The sequence below is a fragment of the Halichoeres trimaculatus genome, unplaced genomic scaffold (assembly GCF_033239565.1).
Source record: "Halichoeres trimaculatus isolate MK-OKI-2021-1 unplaced genomic scaffold, fHalTri1.1 fHalTri1_scaffold_14, whole genome shotgun sequence".
Classification (NCBI taxonomy): Eukaryota; Metazoa; Chordata; class Actinopteri; order Labriformes; family Labridae; genus Halichoeres; species Halichoeres trimaculatus.
Window position 1 is genome coordinate 11,870,627 of NW_027437192.1, and position 20,307 is coordinate 11,890,933.

The 20,307-nt window shown below is 41.0% G+C and overlaps 1 protein-coding gene across 7 annotated transcripts in view; it reads right to left on the reverse strand.

Moving 5' to 3' along the window:
* Positions 1-16,945, reverse strand: part of LOC141803457 (sodium bicarbonate cotransporter 3-like) — a 49,319-nt gene extending 32,374 nt beyond the window's left edge. For 6 of the 7 annotated variants that reach the window (XM_074687498.1, XM_074687502.1, XM_074687501.1 and 3 more), the window contains exon 1: positions 16,777-16,945. In XM_074687498.1, the coding sequence (XP_074543599.1) occupies positions 16,777-16,818 (42 nt within the window). In that variant the 5' untranslated portion in view covers positions 16,819-16,945. Of the gene's footprint in view, positions 1-10,583; positions 10,832-16,776 lie in introns of those variants that run through there. The other variant, XM_074687496.1, reaches the window with a different exon arrangement.
* Positions 16,946-20,307: the final 3,362 nt, after the last annotated feature.

The window sequence follows — 20,307 nt, forward strand, 5'->3', positions numbered from 1 at the left end:
AACTGGAGGATGAGAATACATGATACATTGATGATACCAGGGTCAATAACTCTCAAGTTTCATTCTGATGGGAAAGCACGCACGTCTATTCCCTGAGCTTCCTGTTTTATCACTGCTTTATGACTTCAAATACGTCATCACTGACTTTCAGATTCCCTTACAGATATTAAAACAATCCATCTCCAATAAAGAGCCCCACCTTCTCTGAAAGATGCCAGCTGTGGTTATGTTTGTGTGTTCACTTGTTAGCCTGAGAGTGTGAGTGTGTGTTTGTGGGTGTGTGTGCTTGTATGAGTCTCAGTTGCCCGTGGATTTGCATGATAATGAGCCATGTTGCTCTCTGACAGTTCCTTGATGAGGAGCGGTAATAATTCAGCTGCAGTGAGGGAGAAGAGGAGAACGAAATTAATCTATGTCTAGTAGCTGGAGTCACAGCACATGAAGGGTGAAGAGAACTGAACTGATTTCCTGGGGTTGGGAGTAATATAAACACAGTGAATGGTATCTAAGGCTATTTTCCAAAATGCTACTGAGTGATTCAATAATTAGGGCTATATTTCAGATATACAAAAATGTGAAAAAAATATGTGCGTTTTTGAGTGTTTTATATTTATTCTAATTTGTCAACTGTGTTATGGACAAAAGTTGTGACTATTTTTCAACATAAATCCATATTACAGCTAATTTAGAATAATATAACATTTCTATGTCAGACTACGCTCCCTAGAAATGTCTCTCATCATTCATATCACAGTTCAGCGAAAATTTAAAATAAATATGGCACAAAAATCACCTGTAACATGGTTGACAGAACAAACCTGTCTCTACAACTTACATTTTGTGATGGGTAACACGATTGTCATTTTCTCCAATTTTTGGCTCTTGTGCTAACTGCAGTAACCTTGCAGAGCAGACGGACCTGCCTGATTCAGTTTCTGAACTCCTGCAGGTCCATCTTGCCAGGCTCCAATGACCAACGATTTCACTCGGCTAAATTCTAACCGGCCCAATCAGGGAGGGGAGGCGGGAGCTGTGGGAGCAGACGTGACATCAGCAGACTTTTATACTTGTCAGCGTTCCTTTGATTCTTAAGTTAAATTTATAAAAACGGAAACTGTCGACTAACACCTTTTTCACAGCTGTTTCTCGTGATTCAGTAGTTGTTCATCTATTGTTTCTTAGAAGCTTCGGCTCACATAAGCTACGTCATACCGTGGCTTGATGTGGATTGGTCCGTGGTGAGTGTGTTAATCAGAACGGTCGTCCAATCACCAGCTGCAGATTTTTTTTAAAGTCTCGCCTCTGAGAACAAATCGGAAGAGCTGCTACCCAGATGGACTTGTGAAATAATTCCGTGGCGGATATATGAAACTGTCCGTCTGGCGTGTCAGGTTATAACTGCAGACCTTAATCACCTCATATTTCTGTGCATTTTCTTCACCGTTTGGTCTTTTTAACATTTATAGTAAGAACAACAGGAAATGTTGGTAACACAGTTGACAAACAATTAAAGTGCACCATGTACAGACAATCAAAAGGGTGTGACTTTAATTGATTTAATTTAATTGATTTCATGTGACTTTGGAACAAACCATTGCTGATTTATATGCCTTTTTTCAATTGGTAACATGGTTGACACTGATTTCTCTGACACACACAAACTTAATTATTTTCATTCATTCATTCATTAATTTTCCAAACTGCTTATTCTGTTTAAAGTTGCAGCTGTCTCGAGCCTATCCCAGCTGTCATTGGGTGAGAGACGAGGTTCGCCTTGGACTGATCGCCAGTCAATCACAGGGCTGACACAGACAGACAACCTTTCACGCACACACTCGCACCTACCAACAATTTAGAGTCTTTGGTCTATGGGAAGAAACCGGAGTACTCAGAGAGAACCCAGTCATGCACGGGGAACATGCAAACTCCACTTGGAAAGGCCCACCAGCCAAGCGGGGAATCGAATCGGATACCCTCTTGCTGTGAGGCAAATAATACCGAATATAATATTCACAAACATGTATTCTAGTGTTAATTTTAAAGAGCAAACTTGACATTAAGAAATCAGACAGCCCAAAAACTGCACATTCCAAAAAATGATTTGCAGTTTAAGCTAAATAAATCATGGAACCTTTTCACTTTCTGTATTTAATAGAAGTGAAATATCAACCAAATGCCCCACGGTACAACTGGTCATTGCTTGGAATTAATACTTAGTAATATTGATAGTACATCCCATGGACATCAAATGTACCTCTAATTACAGAATCACTCTTCTATCTTTAACTGAATTGTTCCTGTATCTCTACCTACTCATGTATATAAAATGCTCCATCCGGCAATCTGTTTGCATATTCATGACTGAAATGTAAACATGTAATATGTTGTGTAAATTCATAATAAATTAAAGGCAAAACATCCATCAGCTGTACTTTTGATTTTCAAAACTGAAAATCAGCATAGTATACTCAAGCTAGACCCAAAAGAACAGTAACACTAAATACTACTACATTCAAAAGCAGTATGCAGCACATGCTACATTTTAAATATATGCGTAGCAGGCAGTAGGTGGTTAGGAAAAAGGTTTTAGAGTTCAATATCTGCACTTAATTCAGGACATAAAACCTACATCTGCACTTATTTGTTTGGACTGCTGTTGTTAGACCAGTTGCTTTTAGTTCAAATCTGTGTAATTCAAAATGACTGTGGGTTTAACTTGGTTTTAATGATTAAATCAAATTGTATAATGGGATTCTGTTAAAGCAACAGGATCTCTGGCTCTAAATTCACTGACAGAGAGAGTTTTAAACATGCTCTGCTTCCAATTTCCTACTCTGCAGGAATCACATGAAGCTCTGTTTACAAGCGCAGCACACAAAGCTCGCTTAAACTCTCCCCGCTCCATGGGTATCGACTTATTTGTAATCTTCTTAAAATACCACGTCTGCAAAATCTGACAATAAAAACACTTGTTTACCTACGAACATCAATTGACACGCTGTCATCGCCCTTGTACAGCGCACGTGTAGAAGCCTGTCGTGCCCTCAAATTGCCTGGGTCACATTAAGAACACATGATGCAATTTGTCACACAGCCTCCTCCAAAATAAACCAGTACACTTTCACACCAGCAGCCTGTCGGCCTGGGGAGGTGATTGGCTATTATGTCCACAAAGCACAGCTGCGGTTGGGGGACAGGAGCAGCGCCACTGGAGAGGGCTTGGAAGAAGCAAAATGTCAGCTGGAAAGCTAACAGTCAGTGACACCAATAGAGGACTGTTGATGGAAGGCAGATGTGTCTCTGGCTGGATATATACAGGAAGGAGAGCTAGAAGAGCCTACAGGGGTCCAGCTTTGTTTTCTGTCCTATGGCAACAGAAAAGCAGACAGTTTTTTTATGTTATGGACACAATTAGACCTGTCACGATAATCAATAAATCAATTAACCAAACGATAAATAAAAACGTCCTCGGTAAGTTTGCCAGCCTCGATAAACTGACACGTGCATGCATGTTTGTTTTCCTCCTCTCTTTCGACCAAAGAGGCCGAGTGTGAAGACGGCTCCCTACGTCTATCTTTACTAACGTCTGGGTGCATAGTTTCTGTAGCGGATTTATAGCGGAGTGAGCATCTGTCAAAAATGCGATCTTTGGGGTGAAGACGGGGCTGCTCGCGCGTACACACGGAGAGAGCTGAAGCGAGCGTCCTGAGGGGTAAGGAGGAAACACACGCTTATATGAGTGACCGCACGAAAGATACGGTTCTTAAGCCGCCTGCCACAGTCCCAGTGTGGGAATATTTTGGTTTTTATCAGAATGAACAAAGTGTGAGCTCTTGAACACCAACAAGCTGATATGTCCCATTTGTTTGAAAATAGTGGCGACGAAGAAGAAGAAGGGGAGGTGCAGTGGAGTCTTGTTCTCCGCTCTTACTGAGGCTTTTGTCTGCAAAGTAAATAGAAATAGATGCGCCAAATGATGGGCGCTCAAAGACAGCTACATTGCCAAAGAAATGCAGCCCTTCAGTACGGTTGAAAGTCAGAAATGTTAAAAATGTTTGACAGACAGTACGGATTGACTGGGAAAAAGTACATGTTGCAAACAATTCAGGAACTGTATAAACTCCCTTTTATTTAGGCTATAGTTTTTATTGTTGTTGTTTTTTTTTGGAGTTTCATTTTTTCTTTAGAGACAGGGTTTATGTTTTATTGTTTTTGATAAGTATTAATTATTTTCATTGACATGTATTTTTCTAAAAGAGAGTCCATTTCATTTTCATTGTATTTTTTTTCTCTTTCTTGTTTGTTAAATTTATTATATTTTTTGTTTAATTTATTTTATTTTAAAGATCCTGACCTTTTAATTCGGTTAAATACTCTTTAGAAATTAAAGTTTCTTGCTTTTGATATGGTGTGCTCACTTTATTATCCGATTTATCATAATTACATCAATGAAAAAATGGAAAAAAAATCAAAACAGTATTGACAATAATATCGTTTATCAGCAACAATATTTTGGAAAATTATTGTCTAGCAAAATTTGTTATCGTGACAGGCCTTGACACAATGATAATTCTTTTCTAGTTGATTTAAATTTTTGAAAAAAAAAAGTCAGGTTGTAATTCAGATACAAAGATAAATAGACAATAACTTCTGGTGTAACTACAGTATGAGTCACTAGGAGCGTCTAAGAACTTGTAAGTTAGAACCCAGTCCAAGACGTGTGTGCTGCCGCATGACAGAAACATTACTCATGGGATTCAAACATTCCTCTTCCCATACCACTGAGGAAATAGATGTCCAGCATGGTGGGGAACTGACATCAGAGCCCCTTTGATGTCACATGGGAACATAGCACCACTTGGAGTGAGACAAACTGACAGCATTCGTGGAGTATGACACAGGATGAGCTCTGCCTGGCTTTTCTCAGTACACTTCAGCGAGGACAAAAGCAGAGAGTGGGATCCAAATAACAATCAGAGAGGCGACGTGCCAAACACAAGCCCAATCACACCACAAAAAGTGTCACTCTTGTCCTCATTATTTCTCATGTTTATGTTCCGTAGCTCTAACCCTGATCCTCTTGTCTTCTTATGTGGTTGTCTTGAAGAAATGCACCCCCCCTCCAAAAAAAACCCCAAAAAACCTCAACATTTTCGCTTTCACTTATTTAATTTGTACAGAAACTAAGCTTTATCCAAAATGTCACAACCATGAAGGTGATGGAAAAATGTCGCAATCGTTCAGTTTTGTTGTTGAGGTAGATGTGAGAAACAGTAGATGCTTTTCTGCCTCTAGTTGTTAAAAAAAGCTTTTAAGGGTGCCCATTGGGGAAAAAAAGCTTTCACAATAATTTCTAAAGCTGCTATTGAAGGAGGACATTATGCGACAAGGAACACATCACAAACATCCAAATTAGAAAACTCAGAGTGTCCCACTATCTGCTTCACTTTTCCTACCCATAAGGGATAACAGGCTGCTGAACACTCACGGTCAGTGTGTCTACATGTAAGGATTTCTAACACCCTTTACAACAGCTTAGACAGCTGAGCTCAAAGTGTGAGGTTGAATGCAAAGGTGGGGATTTATGGTTCACATGAACTTTGGGAGTAAACATGAGGCTTAGCATGTACACAAGGATTTTCCAAGTATAACAGAGGAGGGGATGCAATGTTTCTATAAAATTAAATTTCTGATCACTATGTGCTAAAGCTAAAGCTCTAGTGGTGTCAGAATTCACACACTACTTTGACATGCTGAGTAGTTTTGACAGGCAGAAACATGACAACACTGCTGTCATTCTAACCTGTTGTGTGGTAAATGCTGATGGTGAACAAAAAAATGACGGTTTTGTTGCCTACTTGATTAGAAACACTTCCAATATGGCTGGAAATCTGTAGCGCCATCACCTGGTTCTGGTGATTTCACTGTCTGGAAGCAGGATAGCCCAGCACGTAACATCATCATCTGTGCAGTCCAACGTCACACACATACCTCACGTATTTAAAGGGACGGTGGGTATCGCCACTCCCCAGTCTCACCTTGTTTCCTCCTCTAGCCCAAGCGACAAGCTTTGGTCTAAAAATATAAGGCAGGCACCCTGTAGCTAATAGTGAGGAGGCTCTAAGCCCGCCTCTTGAGTGACAGCAGATTTTAGCACTTCCACGTTGTCTCATATTCCTAGACCAGAGGCTGCCGCTGGCTCAAGACTTATTATTGAGTTAATCATATATTATTTCACACCAGTAGGGGCGTATAGTGGGACAGCCCCAGAAGAAGTGGAAACGAACTGCTAGAGGATTTCCACACTTTCTCCAGCATTGGCCACAACTTGGTTCAAAGTATTTCGTTAAGATCTACAGATATTCAACCAATTCTCCTCTGAAATGGTTGTTTTAGCTTCGTTCTCCCATTTATCTTTGATGTAGTGTGTGGAATAGTTATAATATAATTGTAAATATGTTCTGGCAATTAGTTTTCTGTTAAGTTTTGATTTATATGCATCACTAATGATGCTGTATTGACTGTAAATGTCTATATATACAGTCAATGTTGCGGGTATAGACTTACGTCACCTTAACTACACTCAAACAATGTTTTCTGCACCAAAGTAGTTCATGACCTCTGTGAAAAACAGGTAAAGGTGTTGAAAGCAAATTGGATGAAGTGCTCTCACTACAGACTTTGGACCTTGAGGGCAACAGGTCATAACTACACTAAGGAGCAGAGTACTTCAAGCCACTCATCGATGTGAAAGTCTTATAAACGATCATACAGCAGGAGTTGACAAATGCTCTAGATATGTGGAAGCTGGATCACCAAATATGTCATGACAACAGACAATATTTTGTGATGTGTTGATTTTTTTTTTAAGTGAAAGGACTGCAAAGACTTTTTGTTAAGAGTTGACTGCAGCAACACCTCTGGTTGACCACTGCAGAATTACTGCTGCATGTGGGCTGAAATGAGCATTGTGACAAACAACTTAGCCCATGTTTTAGCCTTTAGCTCATGGTTTAGCCTTTAGCTTGTGCTCTATTATGATCCTGTTAAGCTTTCTTCTGCTCTTCTTTTCTTTTTCTCTTTGCCAGTCCAGCTCCTGTATCTACCATCAAAAAAAATAATCATAGAAACTGTTTTCAGCAAAGAAAAACACTTATTTCTCTACTCCCTACTAAACGTCATCAGCTGTCATAGTGTTGTTGTAGAGACTTCTACATGCTGGAAATCAATTCAGTCCTGTGTGACCCAATCTGGAAGCTGAGAAATAGCATTCAGAAAACTCGTATATTTTCGCAGTTAATCTCATTTTAAAGGGGAAATATCATGCTTGTTTCTCCTTTCCACTATGCCAGACTAGGATGCCTGTAAAGCATTTCTGCCCTCAGTACAAGTCATTTAGTTCCTTCATTGCCCCACAATAGTGTTCTCAATATCCTCAGTTTAGGCCATTCTGAAGATCTCGTTGAAACGCTCCATTTCCAGAATGACCTCCAGTAACCTCGCAACGTCACAGCCCTTTGTGCTCTGATTGGTCAGTTCTATCAGAGGGGCGGAGGGGGTAGAGCCAGGGGGCGGTTTTTGCAGCATGGCAGTATTTACAAAATCGCCATATTGGATGGGGCAGACCAAGCGAGTTTGCTGTTTGCCAAAACTTCACCGTAAGGCATTGATAGCACTAATAAGATGGCAGAGTGTATGATACGTCCTTTTGTGTTGGACCCCGAGTCAGACCCGGACGGTTCTGCAGCTCAGGAGGAAGAAAATCCACCTCGACACAGATCATCTCAGGACGCTTCAGTGTGGTGAGTCAAACCGGTACTGTAACATGTATAGTTTATACGTGGAAATATAGGCAGACTTCACCAATAAACTATTTCTATAACAGGGCTCCATCCTGCTCCTTCACTTTTCTCTGTCTGATTTATCCATTATGCTGAAAGTGTAGTCGAAAGATCGCCTCTACCGTCAGTTCGTCACTATGTTATTACCGCAGCATTATTGTTGTCCAGGTTCACAGTGCATGTCAGAACAAGCATGCAAATATCACAGTCTCACAAGTATTACGACGCCTGCTAAAATTACAGTGTTTTAACTGCTAATTCACCATGTAAAGCCGAGCTGCTAAGCAGAGCAGAGTCCCTGCATCCAGCACTCAGTCAAGTTAGCCAGAGCTAGTAGGGAGCTTTATTTATACTCAGCTCTTGGTGGGTGTATCCCTCGGTGGCGGTTGTGTGACTAACTGACATCACAGAGGAGGAGCTGCTTTATCAGATTACTCCAATAAAAAGAAAGGATCCTCGTGTCGTCATGAAAGTCGAAATCTCGAAGCCAAATGTCAATGACCTATTTTCAGAGGCATCAAATCTCGTTCTAGGACATCAGAAAAAAATACAATATCTAATTTTTTGAAAATCTAGGGGGTGAAAGGTCTTGTTTTCAAAGTTATTATTTTATATGTAAGTATTAAATCACGGATCAGCATGATATGTCCTTTTTAAAACGTGGATTACGATCAGGCATACATCTAGAAGTGAGCTTTTTCAAGATCACATAGAAAGTCCTCACATTCCTTTTAAACATACAGTACACTGGAAATGATTGCATTTAATTTTTTTTTTTTTGCTGAGAAAGAAAATAGTTTTGGAGTTTGAAAAAAAATGCTAGGACAGGCTGAGAACTGCAAATTAAAAGCTGACTACTAAAGTATTTTTTAATAGTTGGATAAAAAAAAGTAGCTTGACACTGAATGATGTAAGGTAAGGCAGCTAAGCTCTGTTTCTTGCTTTGTTTTGTTTTGTTTTTGAACAAGTGAGGAGTGTCGGTTCAGTCAGTTATATACTTCTGAGAAGGGCTGTCAGGATAGACAGGGCTCCTCTTGTGGGTCATCACTAACTGGAAGTGTGTGCATCTGCAGAAATGTAGTGGTGTTTGCAAGAAAGAACCAGCAAAGCTACATCCCTTCTAAATCTACGGGTTCATTTGAGGTCTTGAGCTTAAAGGGGTACACCACCCAAGTGAATGCTCAATTTGTGGTGGTTGGTTGTGTTTGGTACACTCACCGAGTTTATAGTACAGTGAATGTAACCCCAGCTGATGTAAATGTATGTCTAAAAAGTTCTGAAATTTAATATACCGGTTTATGTTTTCATGCCATGGTATATAGAAATGTGGGGGCACGGAAAGTCAGAAAAGCCACACGTACTGTGCTTGACAAAACCATTACCATGACTAAAACCCACAGTTATTACTCAACAAGACAACAGAGCCCTTTACCACAATAACAACCACGTTTACCTCCCTTCTGTTCTGTTCGTGTGGGATGATTTAACCCAACAGCAGCCAAACACCTCTTCAGCCAACAAGACAGTGAATGAAACAACCAGCGATCCACCAAGCCAACAGGCCCAGTTCCCTCTAATCCCAGTCCTTTTGCCAGCCTTTGCTTTACTGGGACCCAGTCCAGTCAACAAAGACTGACGTAAGAAATGTGTTACATGGTGAGAGACCTGTCCCTCGAGATTACTGAAGAATTCTCACTGCCAACGCACAATTAAATACTAAGGATGGGAATATTGACATCGATTTACTGCCAATTACTGTTAAATTATGTTACCAATTTATTCTGCTTTCAGACTAAACACCAGGGATGGACATCTGAGGGGTTACAGGAGGCTGCTGACCACATAATGATCAGTGGACGAAAGTGAAAACATTTAACAGTGCTTACCAGCAGCTTTCATTCAAACCTCAAAACACATATGAATTCATTGTGGAGCAATATCTTGATGATCATTCAGATATTTACTTGCCTGGTGCATCAGCACATTCAAACAGGGCTCAACTTAGAAGCCTTTGAGAAGCTTGTGTCTTTTAATCTTATAGTATACACAGCTGGAAACAGATTCTGCTTGCTATGAGTGTTAAAATACAATATAAATGCTTTGAAACAGCTACAACTCTGAAGACAAAGCTTTACACAAAAAAAACAGATCCCATCAAGCTCATAGCTGCCAATCTGGTGAGGTAATTTTGCATTTTGATTGAAAATTCACATTTTATTTGTCTTTCCTCTGACTCAGTGATCATCCCTGTTGACAGCATGCACCTTGTTTGATTTCAGCTACCTTGGCACACTGACATCTCCCTCCCTCTTTCTCTCTCCTTCTCTCTTCTCCTCCTTCCTGTTCCCCTTGTCCCACTCCTCCAAGCAGCCATAACTGTGTCTGCCTCCTTCCCGCTCCTCGAGGCGATCAAAAGAGTGGCAAAGGAAACGTTTCCATTTCAAGAGGCATGTCCGATGAGGTAACGGCTTCTCACCCCCCTGTCTCTCACATTACCTCCCACCCCGGCACATCCTAACACCTAACGCCTTTTTCCTTCTGGCCAAACGCGCTGACCAACCACCTGCCCCATTCATTAGCACAGATCACCACTCTGCTGTACCGCTGGAGAACAAAGGAGGACAAACCGCTATAAAATCCGACACACACAAACATCTCTGCACAAATGGAGCCACTTGATACTTGATGAGGTGCAGACACGACAGTCCGATAAACATAAAAGCCACACAGGACCAGACGTACCGTAAGCACATGCTCCCCTTCACTCTGATCCTCCATTTAGACTAAAACATCAAAGCTAAGCAGCAGCGACGTCAGCCAGTTCCCTCTTTTTGCTGGTTATCTCTGCTGGAGAAGGTGTGTGTGAGCTAAGCACCAACAGAGACACTGTCGCACTTGTATGTTCCCTCATCCTCCGCTCATCTCTTTATACCGAGAAAAGGAGGGAGGGAGAGGGAGAGCTGCTTCAAAACGCACACTGCTCTGCTTTACCCTGTCAGCCCGCTCTTTGCTCAGCAGCCAATCCCACCATGCCACCATGAATATTTCATTCGACCAGCCAAGTGCCTAAAAACACACACACACACGCACGCGCACACAACCCCATGAAGGAAATACACACACATTTGGAGGACATTCAAAAGCTCACCCGCTGAGGTATTCAGGTCACAAATGAAGACCCACCCCCAACACAGATAAATAGAAACAAGCACACGTGTACGCTTGGCATTCCTCAGAGGGTGCAATGAATTGAAAACGCACAGACAGTCGTGTGTTCATTACTAGACCCCCAACGCCTGTGCGCCTTTTGACTTTGACATATCCTGATCACTGCATGAAGGTCAGACACGTCTTTCAACGACCTGCAATTTTACTGAGAACTGCGGGTCATTTGTTTCCTGTCCATAAAAAGAAATGTTACATGAGGAGGGCAAAAAGAATGTTCCTGAGCTGAAGCAGTAAATAAAGTGAATAACAAGGTAGCACTGGGTATCTTGGTACAGTCCAGATATACTCTGTTGACATGACATTCATAACTAGTCAGCTCCAGGCAGACTGACCACAGAACCATAAAGATGAAGGTGAAACCAAATTTAAGATTAAGACACTTAGTGAAAAAGGGGAGCACGATTGAAAATAGAAAGAGTGACATCTAAAGGTAGAAACCAGGCATCAGAGACTTGACTGTGTTTCTGTAGACAGGAGCATGTGCAGAGTGAAGACTGGACAAAAATGTTGACCAAATGCATTTGAGTTGTGTCAGCAGTAATGCAAACCTTTTGCTGTCCAAGAATTCTGGAAACAAAATTAAAAGTAGTAGTGTTATTTTGATCATTCTTTCACTCCATTCATACAAACATTACATTCACGGCAGAATTCGGCAGACTAGCTGCACCGTAAAATGATCAGAGTCATATGATCCAGTTTGCCTGGGGTGCTTTGTAAAAAGGCAGCACAATAAATAGACTAGTCTGAAAAACCACACTACAAATGTGTCCAAAAAAATCTCAAAGGGTTTTTCAGTATCTATCGATCAGGTGATTATTACAGCCCGAGGTCCTCTTGGAACCCTATGGATAACTACTCTTCTTTTCCTGACACTTCAAACACTCTTTCGAGGGTCTAAAGGGGCCTTATAACGCAAAACTTCGCACAAAATTCAGTTGTGATGAAAAATGTGTGAATCCAGTGTTTTCCTGTGGATACATGCTCTATTGCAACCCCCCAACACAGAGACAGAAAACTAAACCCGGCCACCCATCTTCAAATTTAGAATGCGTATACTAGACACACTAGTGATGACAAGGTGGGATGTTCTATACCACTTTTTTTTAGACTTATACCAGTACAAGTACTCACCAATACCAAGTACAGATACTGCTAGTACACCGAAACCGATACCAGTACTTGCCCATCCCTAATGGAAAGTCATCAGAAGATTTTTCGTAACCCATCGGGTGTGGCCAGGAATGACAGCCACAACACACACACAGCCTGAATGCATCTATATGCTTTTTCACCTTAAAGTGATACTCCGGGATGGAACAAGTTGGGTTCTATCACAAGGTTCAGGGCAGAAATTACCCCTACAGCAGTGTTTTTGTGCAGCAGAAGCCCAGGGTGCACACACCAAACACCCCCTCCCTGCTCCTCTGCCAGTTTCCTCTGCACTCAGACAGGGCCATATTTTACATGACCAAAAACACAAATAAACGGACTCCCACCGAAAAAGTCTGATATCGGTCTGCATTCACGCTTTATTTAGAGAATTTTCAGTGCGTTACTTTCACACAAAAACACTGCCAAATAAGGCTCTAGTTCTCATCGTGTCGTAAAACGGTGCTACCTCCGCTGCAGAGCCACAGCTGGCTACGAGGCGCTCGCCGCTCGCCGCTCGCCGCTTAGCGTATTAGTCCGCGCGCGGCGTGCCAGATATAAACAAACGCAGGTAGTCTGCCAGGACGAAGAGACACAATGAGAACTAGAGCCTTATTTAGCGGTGTTTTTGTGTGAAAGTAACACGCTGAAAATTCTCTAAATAAAGCGTAAATGCAGACAGATATCAGACTTTTTTGGTGGGAGTCCGTTTATTTGTGTTTTTGGTCAAGTAAAATATGGCCCTGTCTGAGTGCAGAGGAAACCGGCAGAGGAGCAGGGAGGGGGTCTTTGGTGCGAGCGCTCTGGGCTTCTGCTGCACAAAAACACTGCTGTAGGGGTAATTTCTGCCCTAAACCTTGTGATAGGACCCAACTTGTTCCATCCTGGAGTATCACTTTAAATAACAGTTTTCCCCACCCCATTTCCCATGAACAGTTGTGAAGGGCATGACGACTACTAAAATGTGCGTTAGTTTTGAGGCAAACAAAAGGAAAGCAGACCTCTTTTTCACACTACTTTGTATGTTCAAGACAACTTTTTATCAGATACAAAGAGAATTTATCAACACAATTACGTAGCACTATTGTTTGAAACATGACAACAAGCATACTTTGTAAATCAGTTTGTACCATAGTTTAGTACAAGGGTAGTGTTACTCACATCCCAGTGCTCTAAGACATCTCTATGAGTAACATTGGTGAATCCTGGTTATGTCCTACCAATGCTCATCTACCAACTCCAACCTTATCATGCAGAGCAAACGTAACCTGGCTTTTCTTCTTACTGATTGACTTTCATGTTTGAACAGACCACTGCAGAATAACTGCTGCATGTGGTTTGGAATGCACATTATTATAAACAGCGTAATCCGTGTTTTCTGTGCTCTATAACTTTCTTGTTTGGCTTTGTTTTGCTAATCTGTCCCTTTTCTTTTTGACAGTCTAGCTCCAGTGTCTGCCACTGCTACAAAATATATCCAAGAACTCATTCCAGCAGAGAAAACACAGATCCCTCTTCTACAATGTACACAATTTGTACAATTTCACTTAGCAGACGCTTTTATCCAAAGCAACGTACAATATTGAGCAGTTGAGGGTATGGTACCTTCTCAAGGGCACCTCGACAGTGCTCAGGGAAATATGCCAATGTCCCTCCAGCTATCAGCCCAAATCACAATCTCAGTCTGCCAGGACTTGAACCAGCAACCTACCAGTTACAAACCAAAGTTCCTATGGGCTGAGCTACTGCGGCTTTGGTTAACTTTGTCAGCTGGCATATTGCTGTCATAGGGATTTCTAGGTGCTGGTAATCAATCCAGTCCTGAACGACCCAACCATGGATACTGGAAAAAGTACTGACAAAAAACCAGTTTGTCCTAATAATCTCATTTTAAATAACTTTAAATGTAAATTATCAGGCATAAATATCTAAAAGTGAGACTTTTTTAGGATCACTTAGAAAGGGACTTTAAACAAAAGAAAGAGGCTTGGGGAACTTAGTCTAGAATCCATTATCCATCCCAGTTAATACCAGAAAGACCTCACATAAAACCAAGCTCAGTGCATGCGACTATTAGGACTAAGAGCACGCTAAGAAGCATAGAGGAGATGATTGGTTTTATACGTTTTTCTTTAATTGGATGACCTTTAAAGTCCTCTATGTATGCTTAGTGAATAAGACATAATCCAATTTAGACAGCTTCAATCTCAAATCCTTTGATTTTCTCTCTGTCATCGCACAATAACAGACACACCTCAGACTTTTATTGTGCACACATAAAAGTATCCAGATTTGTTTTAAGTCAGTCAGTAGGGCTGAAAGATCTAGGAGCAGTGATCTTGTGATTAGCAAAGCAGGCATATGATTGAGTGTTGCTGCTTTGGTATGCTTCCAAGGCCAAAAGACATTACTGTGTAATTCAGATGTTTCTGGCAAACTTTTTCCAGAAAACATATTAGTCTCGTAGCCTGAAAACAGTGTAATCTCCCTCATTATTTTATGAACATTTAAATACTTCAGAGAAAGTAGATTAGGTTAAATGCTCACAAAGAGGCTCTCTGTTGTGTACACCAATGAGGCTACTGCTGGGTACAGTAAGAATTAATTAACTTACACCGTATTATCATAACACTACTGCTGAAAAGTACAGAGCTCTGTTCCACAGGCAAAGAGGCTCATTCAGCATAATAAGCTATTCAAAGCAATGCCCTACACAGAGCAGGCTTCATAAAAAACTCACTAGCCCAGGCAGTAAGTGCTCAGTCAATAATAGTCCAGGTCATAGAGCCTACTCCGGCTAGACTTAAACCTTCTCTTGCTAATTAAACAGCAGGACGCACAAATCCTGGATCTCCTGGCAAGCAGGCAAACACCTGAAATAAAATCAATCAAAGCTTACACTGTAGTGCCAAGTGAGCACTGTAAATACACTCTTCTATCAGACAGAGATGTGTGTTTATTGTCAAACTGCTTTAACAGTTACACAAATAAAAGGGAATCCTTTAAGAGAGACCTAGAGGTCTGTACATGAAGCTTAAGCTTGATGGATCAATTTCACACTAACACAGCACTGCATTTCCTAACCCTGTGTTTTGTTCCTGTTGTTTTCTAATACTATTTTTGTTACTGGGTGAAAAAAAAAACTGTCTTCCGGGTGCTTTTGTACCAATCAGCTGGCTTGAAATGTCCAAGTAGTAATAGATCCTGTGTGCTCAATCCTGTCACGACTCAAACACGCATCTTCCAGTCTGATTTCCCTTTCAAAGTAGTTCTTGAAAGACCTCCAAAGACAGTCTCAGTCAACCAACAAGGCTGAAAGTACAAAGACCGTCTTGTTGAAACCAGATTCTTGTGTTTTTTTTAATATACATGCAAGCTGGACGTCCAACAGCTTGTTCTTTGAGATGTGTCACGGTGTAACGTCAGTGCTTAGGGAAGAAGAGCAGCTATCCAGCAAGGGGTCAAGTTACTCAGATGCATGCACATGTCCTTGCATGCGCACTTAATTCAGCACCCACACACACACACAAACAAAGTAGTGGACAACCCAACAAAAACATTGCTGCCTCACAGTCTGCGTACATTTTAAACTTATCTCTGTAACCTGTTTCTTTTCTGGGCTTGTAACACTCCTGTGTGTCTGATGCTCGTCTGTGACTGTAAAGTTACACCCAGCAGACAGGATGTGTGTCTTCATTCTGTCAGCCACAGCTCTAATAAAACATCACATGAGGACAGTTAAGCAGAAGTAGCCTAATGTGGTGTAAAAGGATTTCTCTCCCAGTTTCTTCAGTCCATTTGCCCCCCTCCAGCTGCACACAGAAGCTTTCACAGTAAAATTAGAAGCACTTCCTGACTTGGAAATGTCACACAAGAAAGCCGGTCTATTTTGGGCGCATTTGATATGCAAATGAGCCCTTTTACTTCTGTAAGTGCACCAACAGATCTTATCAACATGATACATAAAGGGAAGGGAAGAGTGGACCTGTTGAATGTGAGGAGAAAGCTACCGCTGGAACATAACGTTTATTGATTAAAGGCTCCATGAACAGATTCTCGACCTACTTATGTTAAACTTAAAGCTCCTTAAAGTAGTTATCTGTATACTCAAGTTAACTTACACATTATAAATAACACTTATGTCAACACTTGCACACTAACGGGACATCTTTTAATTACATTACAGATAATAACGTCACTGAACCGGCCTGACTCTGCTCGCACCCGGCTAATGCATTTACGTTAGCAAGTACTGAAAACAAACATAGAGTAACGAAACTCGAGAAAAATAAGCAGAAAAACAAATTTTCTCCAAGTTTTGATTCCACGAATGCGTCTTTCAACTTTAAAAAGACTACCGAGCACAACTTGAATCCCTGCCACGTGTCAGAGAGTAGAAAGCCGGCTAACAATAGCAGCCGTATGGTGCCCCGGTGAAGCTGACTCCCAAGCATCCCTCGTACTTCCACGGCTGCTTGGCAAACAAGGGGCAACCGCGGACAAAGAGACCAAACGTTAATGGTGGGCCAGCGGTTAACTGTCATGGGCGGTTACTCACTGTTCTCAAGAGGGGCTTCATTTGTTCCAATGGTTCGTCCATTTTAACTTCCGCCAGCTTTATGCACAACGTTCAGTATTTTTCGCCGGTTAATATGATGAGGAGACCGGGCCGGGTGACACTTCTGTGAACTGGCGACTGATTGTGCTTTCCATAACGACGCTCCAAGGACACGCCTCTAGAATGATTGACAGTGATTGATTACCAATTGGCATTGAATGCCCAGTTGTCTCAGCCAATCAGGTTGGAAAACGTATGAATGGGGCGGGGGCTATTTTCGTGTCGGCTCAAAGTCCCAGCGGGCTTTTTTTTGTTGTTGTTTTGTTTTTATAACCCAGCTGGGCAGACAGGAGCATCACAACATTGAAAATGTAAGTCTGAAAAGCAAGAGCTTTGAAAAAAAATTAGCATTTTCAGTTGTTGTCTTTAAGTTTTAGGATCTGTAGACTCTGCAACAATGTTTGTTCACATGACTAAGTAAACACGTACAAAGCCTTAAAAAGAAGCCCAACTTCAAGATGATGATGATCATTATCTATTTCATGATTATTATTAACATTGATTGATATTATTATTATTATTAATTATAATAATAATAATAATAATAATAATAATAATAATAATAATAATAATGATAATGATAATGATAATAATAATAATGATAATGATAATGAAAATGATAATAATAATAATAATAATAATGATAATGATGATAATGATAATAATAATAATAAAAATAATAAGTATATATATTTTTTTGTCAGAATTAAGTGTGACTCAATAAGACTAGAACAAGGAGATTGGCATTAACTTTTAAAGCTCCTGGAATACAACAACAATCTCAAACTGGGTCATAAAATTGATTACTAATCTAAATAATAATTATAATGATCAAGATTCATGATGAAATAGGAGATAATGGTACTGTTGAAATCAATGTTAAATAGCTTGGCATTAACAGACTGTTACTTCAAAACAAATATCAGCTTTCTAAAAGCTGGATGTGAGGAGTGTTAATTGCAATTTCTGACTTCAGATAATGTAAGCAGTCTGATTTTAATGATGAAATAACTTCAGACTGACTCCTCAACCTGCTTACATATTGCTTTTACAATATGCTATAACTAGTATTGATTATTACAGATTCAGAAAAAAAATGACTGAACACTGACTGACACTTCACATTACAACCACAGTCTTGCTTTTTATCACTTGGTTTTATATTAATTCAGAAGTCCGGGTCAGGAGTGGAAACAAGCTGTCACAGTTTAAGTCAAAGTTAGAAAATCTTCCCATTACCTCTGAGCCTCTGGGAATAAATTTGGAAGGAAACCAAATTCATTTATGACGATTTAAAAGCAATTACTTTGTAATATTTATCTTTCACCAGCAGATGGCAATGCTGTATCAACTATTTTCTTTGGCTCCATGAGTGACTTGTTGGACGCAGTAGCACAAATTAACACATTTTAATTCATTTTTTAATGTTCTTCTTTTCTTCTTATTCAACCTTGGCCATCTATACAACACAAATATTGAAGTGAAATTAACATTTAATATGGAGACAATTACCTCCTCTTTTGAACTAACTCACAAAGACAGTTTCAAACAAAGGAAATCATTTTAGGCCTTGTTTTGAAAAGCAGTTAGACATATCTTTTTGGGAGACATGATGGTTTGTCTTGGTCTTTGCGTCTTTGATTACTTGGACCATAACACTTTTTGCTGGCCCCATGGAGTTTACCACAAAAAAGTTACATTTGAGACCTCTGGTAACCTACACTGTTAGAAAATCCTGACATAAACTCAAGTGAAATGCAACACAGCAGCTGCCAAGACAGAAAGTAGTCTGTTCCTTCAGTGGAGTTCATGGGTGTCTTCCTTTAAATAGAGCCCGCTCCTCACCCACCCATCAACCTCCGGCAGAATCACGCGGCAGCTCAGAAATAGAACTGCGAGGTGGGAGATCAAACTATCACCTCTTAATTGTACCCTGAGTCTTAAAGATGCTGAGAGCCCATTAGCGCACAAAGAAGAGTGCTGTGTACTGCTCCTGAAACATGCATTCGTATAATGCAGCTGGGGAGATGAGTCAGAAGTTAGACAAAAAGTGGAAGAAGCACCTCACTGCTATCCACCTGTGCTGAGACTCACATATAGACATGCAGAGGTGTGGTGATGATGAGGAAGAAAGTTTTGAGGAGAAAAGAAACAAGACAGGTGGAAAACTTGTACACAACTTTTTACATTGGTAGAATTTGCGGCCCTTGTCTGGAAATAAAAAGTGACTTCAATAAACAAAAGTTTCCGCAGATGTTGCAAAGATTAGACCTAATTCATCGAAATGTCACCTCTTGCTTCCTTAAGCAAAGTTCAAATGCATTTATTCCCATCCGATATTGATTCTTGTACCTAGACTTGAGCATCAGCTGATACTAATAGCAGCTTGGTTAAAAAACACTCCATGTTCTCCATAAAAGGTTAAAGCCACCAAATGATCATTGGCTGTCATGTTTGTACTAACTCCAGATTAAGAGTCCCTCTCTCCCCAAAGATTTAGTGGACGTTGTTTCCCTCCAGCAGTGTGGCCCTCTCATGGTGCCAGGAGAGTCAGAGGAGAGATATGAAATTCCCACAGCTGTTGAAGCGCTCCATCAAAGTGCCAATGCATTGATTTTGACCACAGATCTGTTCCACATGGCTGCCTGTGCATGCCCTACCCCAAGTCATTGCTCTAAAGACCGTGCTGGGTCTTATGGGAAACATAGTACCCCTGAATCATTTCCAAATCTGTTGAGACAGTGTGAGTGTGTGTGCATGGGGGGGGGTTAGAGGCCAGTGACCGGCATGGTGTAACCAATCGACTCAGGGATTCAGGGTTAGACTGAGGAGGTGGGGAAAGGGGGGGCTAGGCCTGTTGAGGTGCCTCCCCCTGCCCTCCAGAGGGAACACGGGGGTTTGAAATCAATGTCCTGTTAAGTGCAGCTTAGCTGCGGGATACTCTCCCCGTTATTATCCATGCACCAGTAAGTCAGGGCCTCTTCCTGCACCGTACACATCGTTTGATGGCACCGACTTGAGGCCGCTGGTTCCTCTCACCTCCACACTCTCTGCCAACACTCAACGCCCTTCCCCAAACAGTTGTGGCCCCGCTAACTTGAGACTCATCTCACACCAGGGTCTCACTCCAACAAACCTGTGAGCATTACTGCTGTCAGCCCACCCCTCCTTTTACTGCTGATTAACCAGGTCCAAAAGGAGGCTAAATAAAGCTTTGTGTTGTATACATTGACACCTGGTGAGAGCTAAAAGCAGAGCATTTGTCAGCATGATGAGGAGGGTTCAAGCCAGTGACCTCCACTTAATAAAACAAAGAACATATGCTTATAATAAAGTCACTCCCCTTGGTGGTGAACTGTAATACATTGCACTGGATCTGGCTTTAACGCAGGCCTGAAACTCAGAAGCCTGTCCAACATTCCCCTGCAATTATTAAAAGTAGAGCAGATATAAACTGGCTAATGACATTAA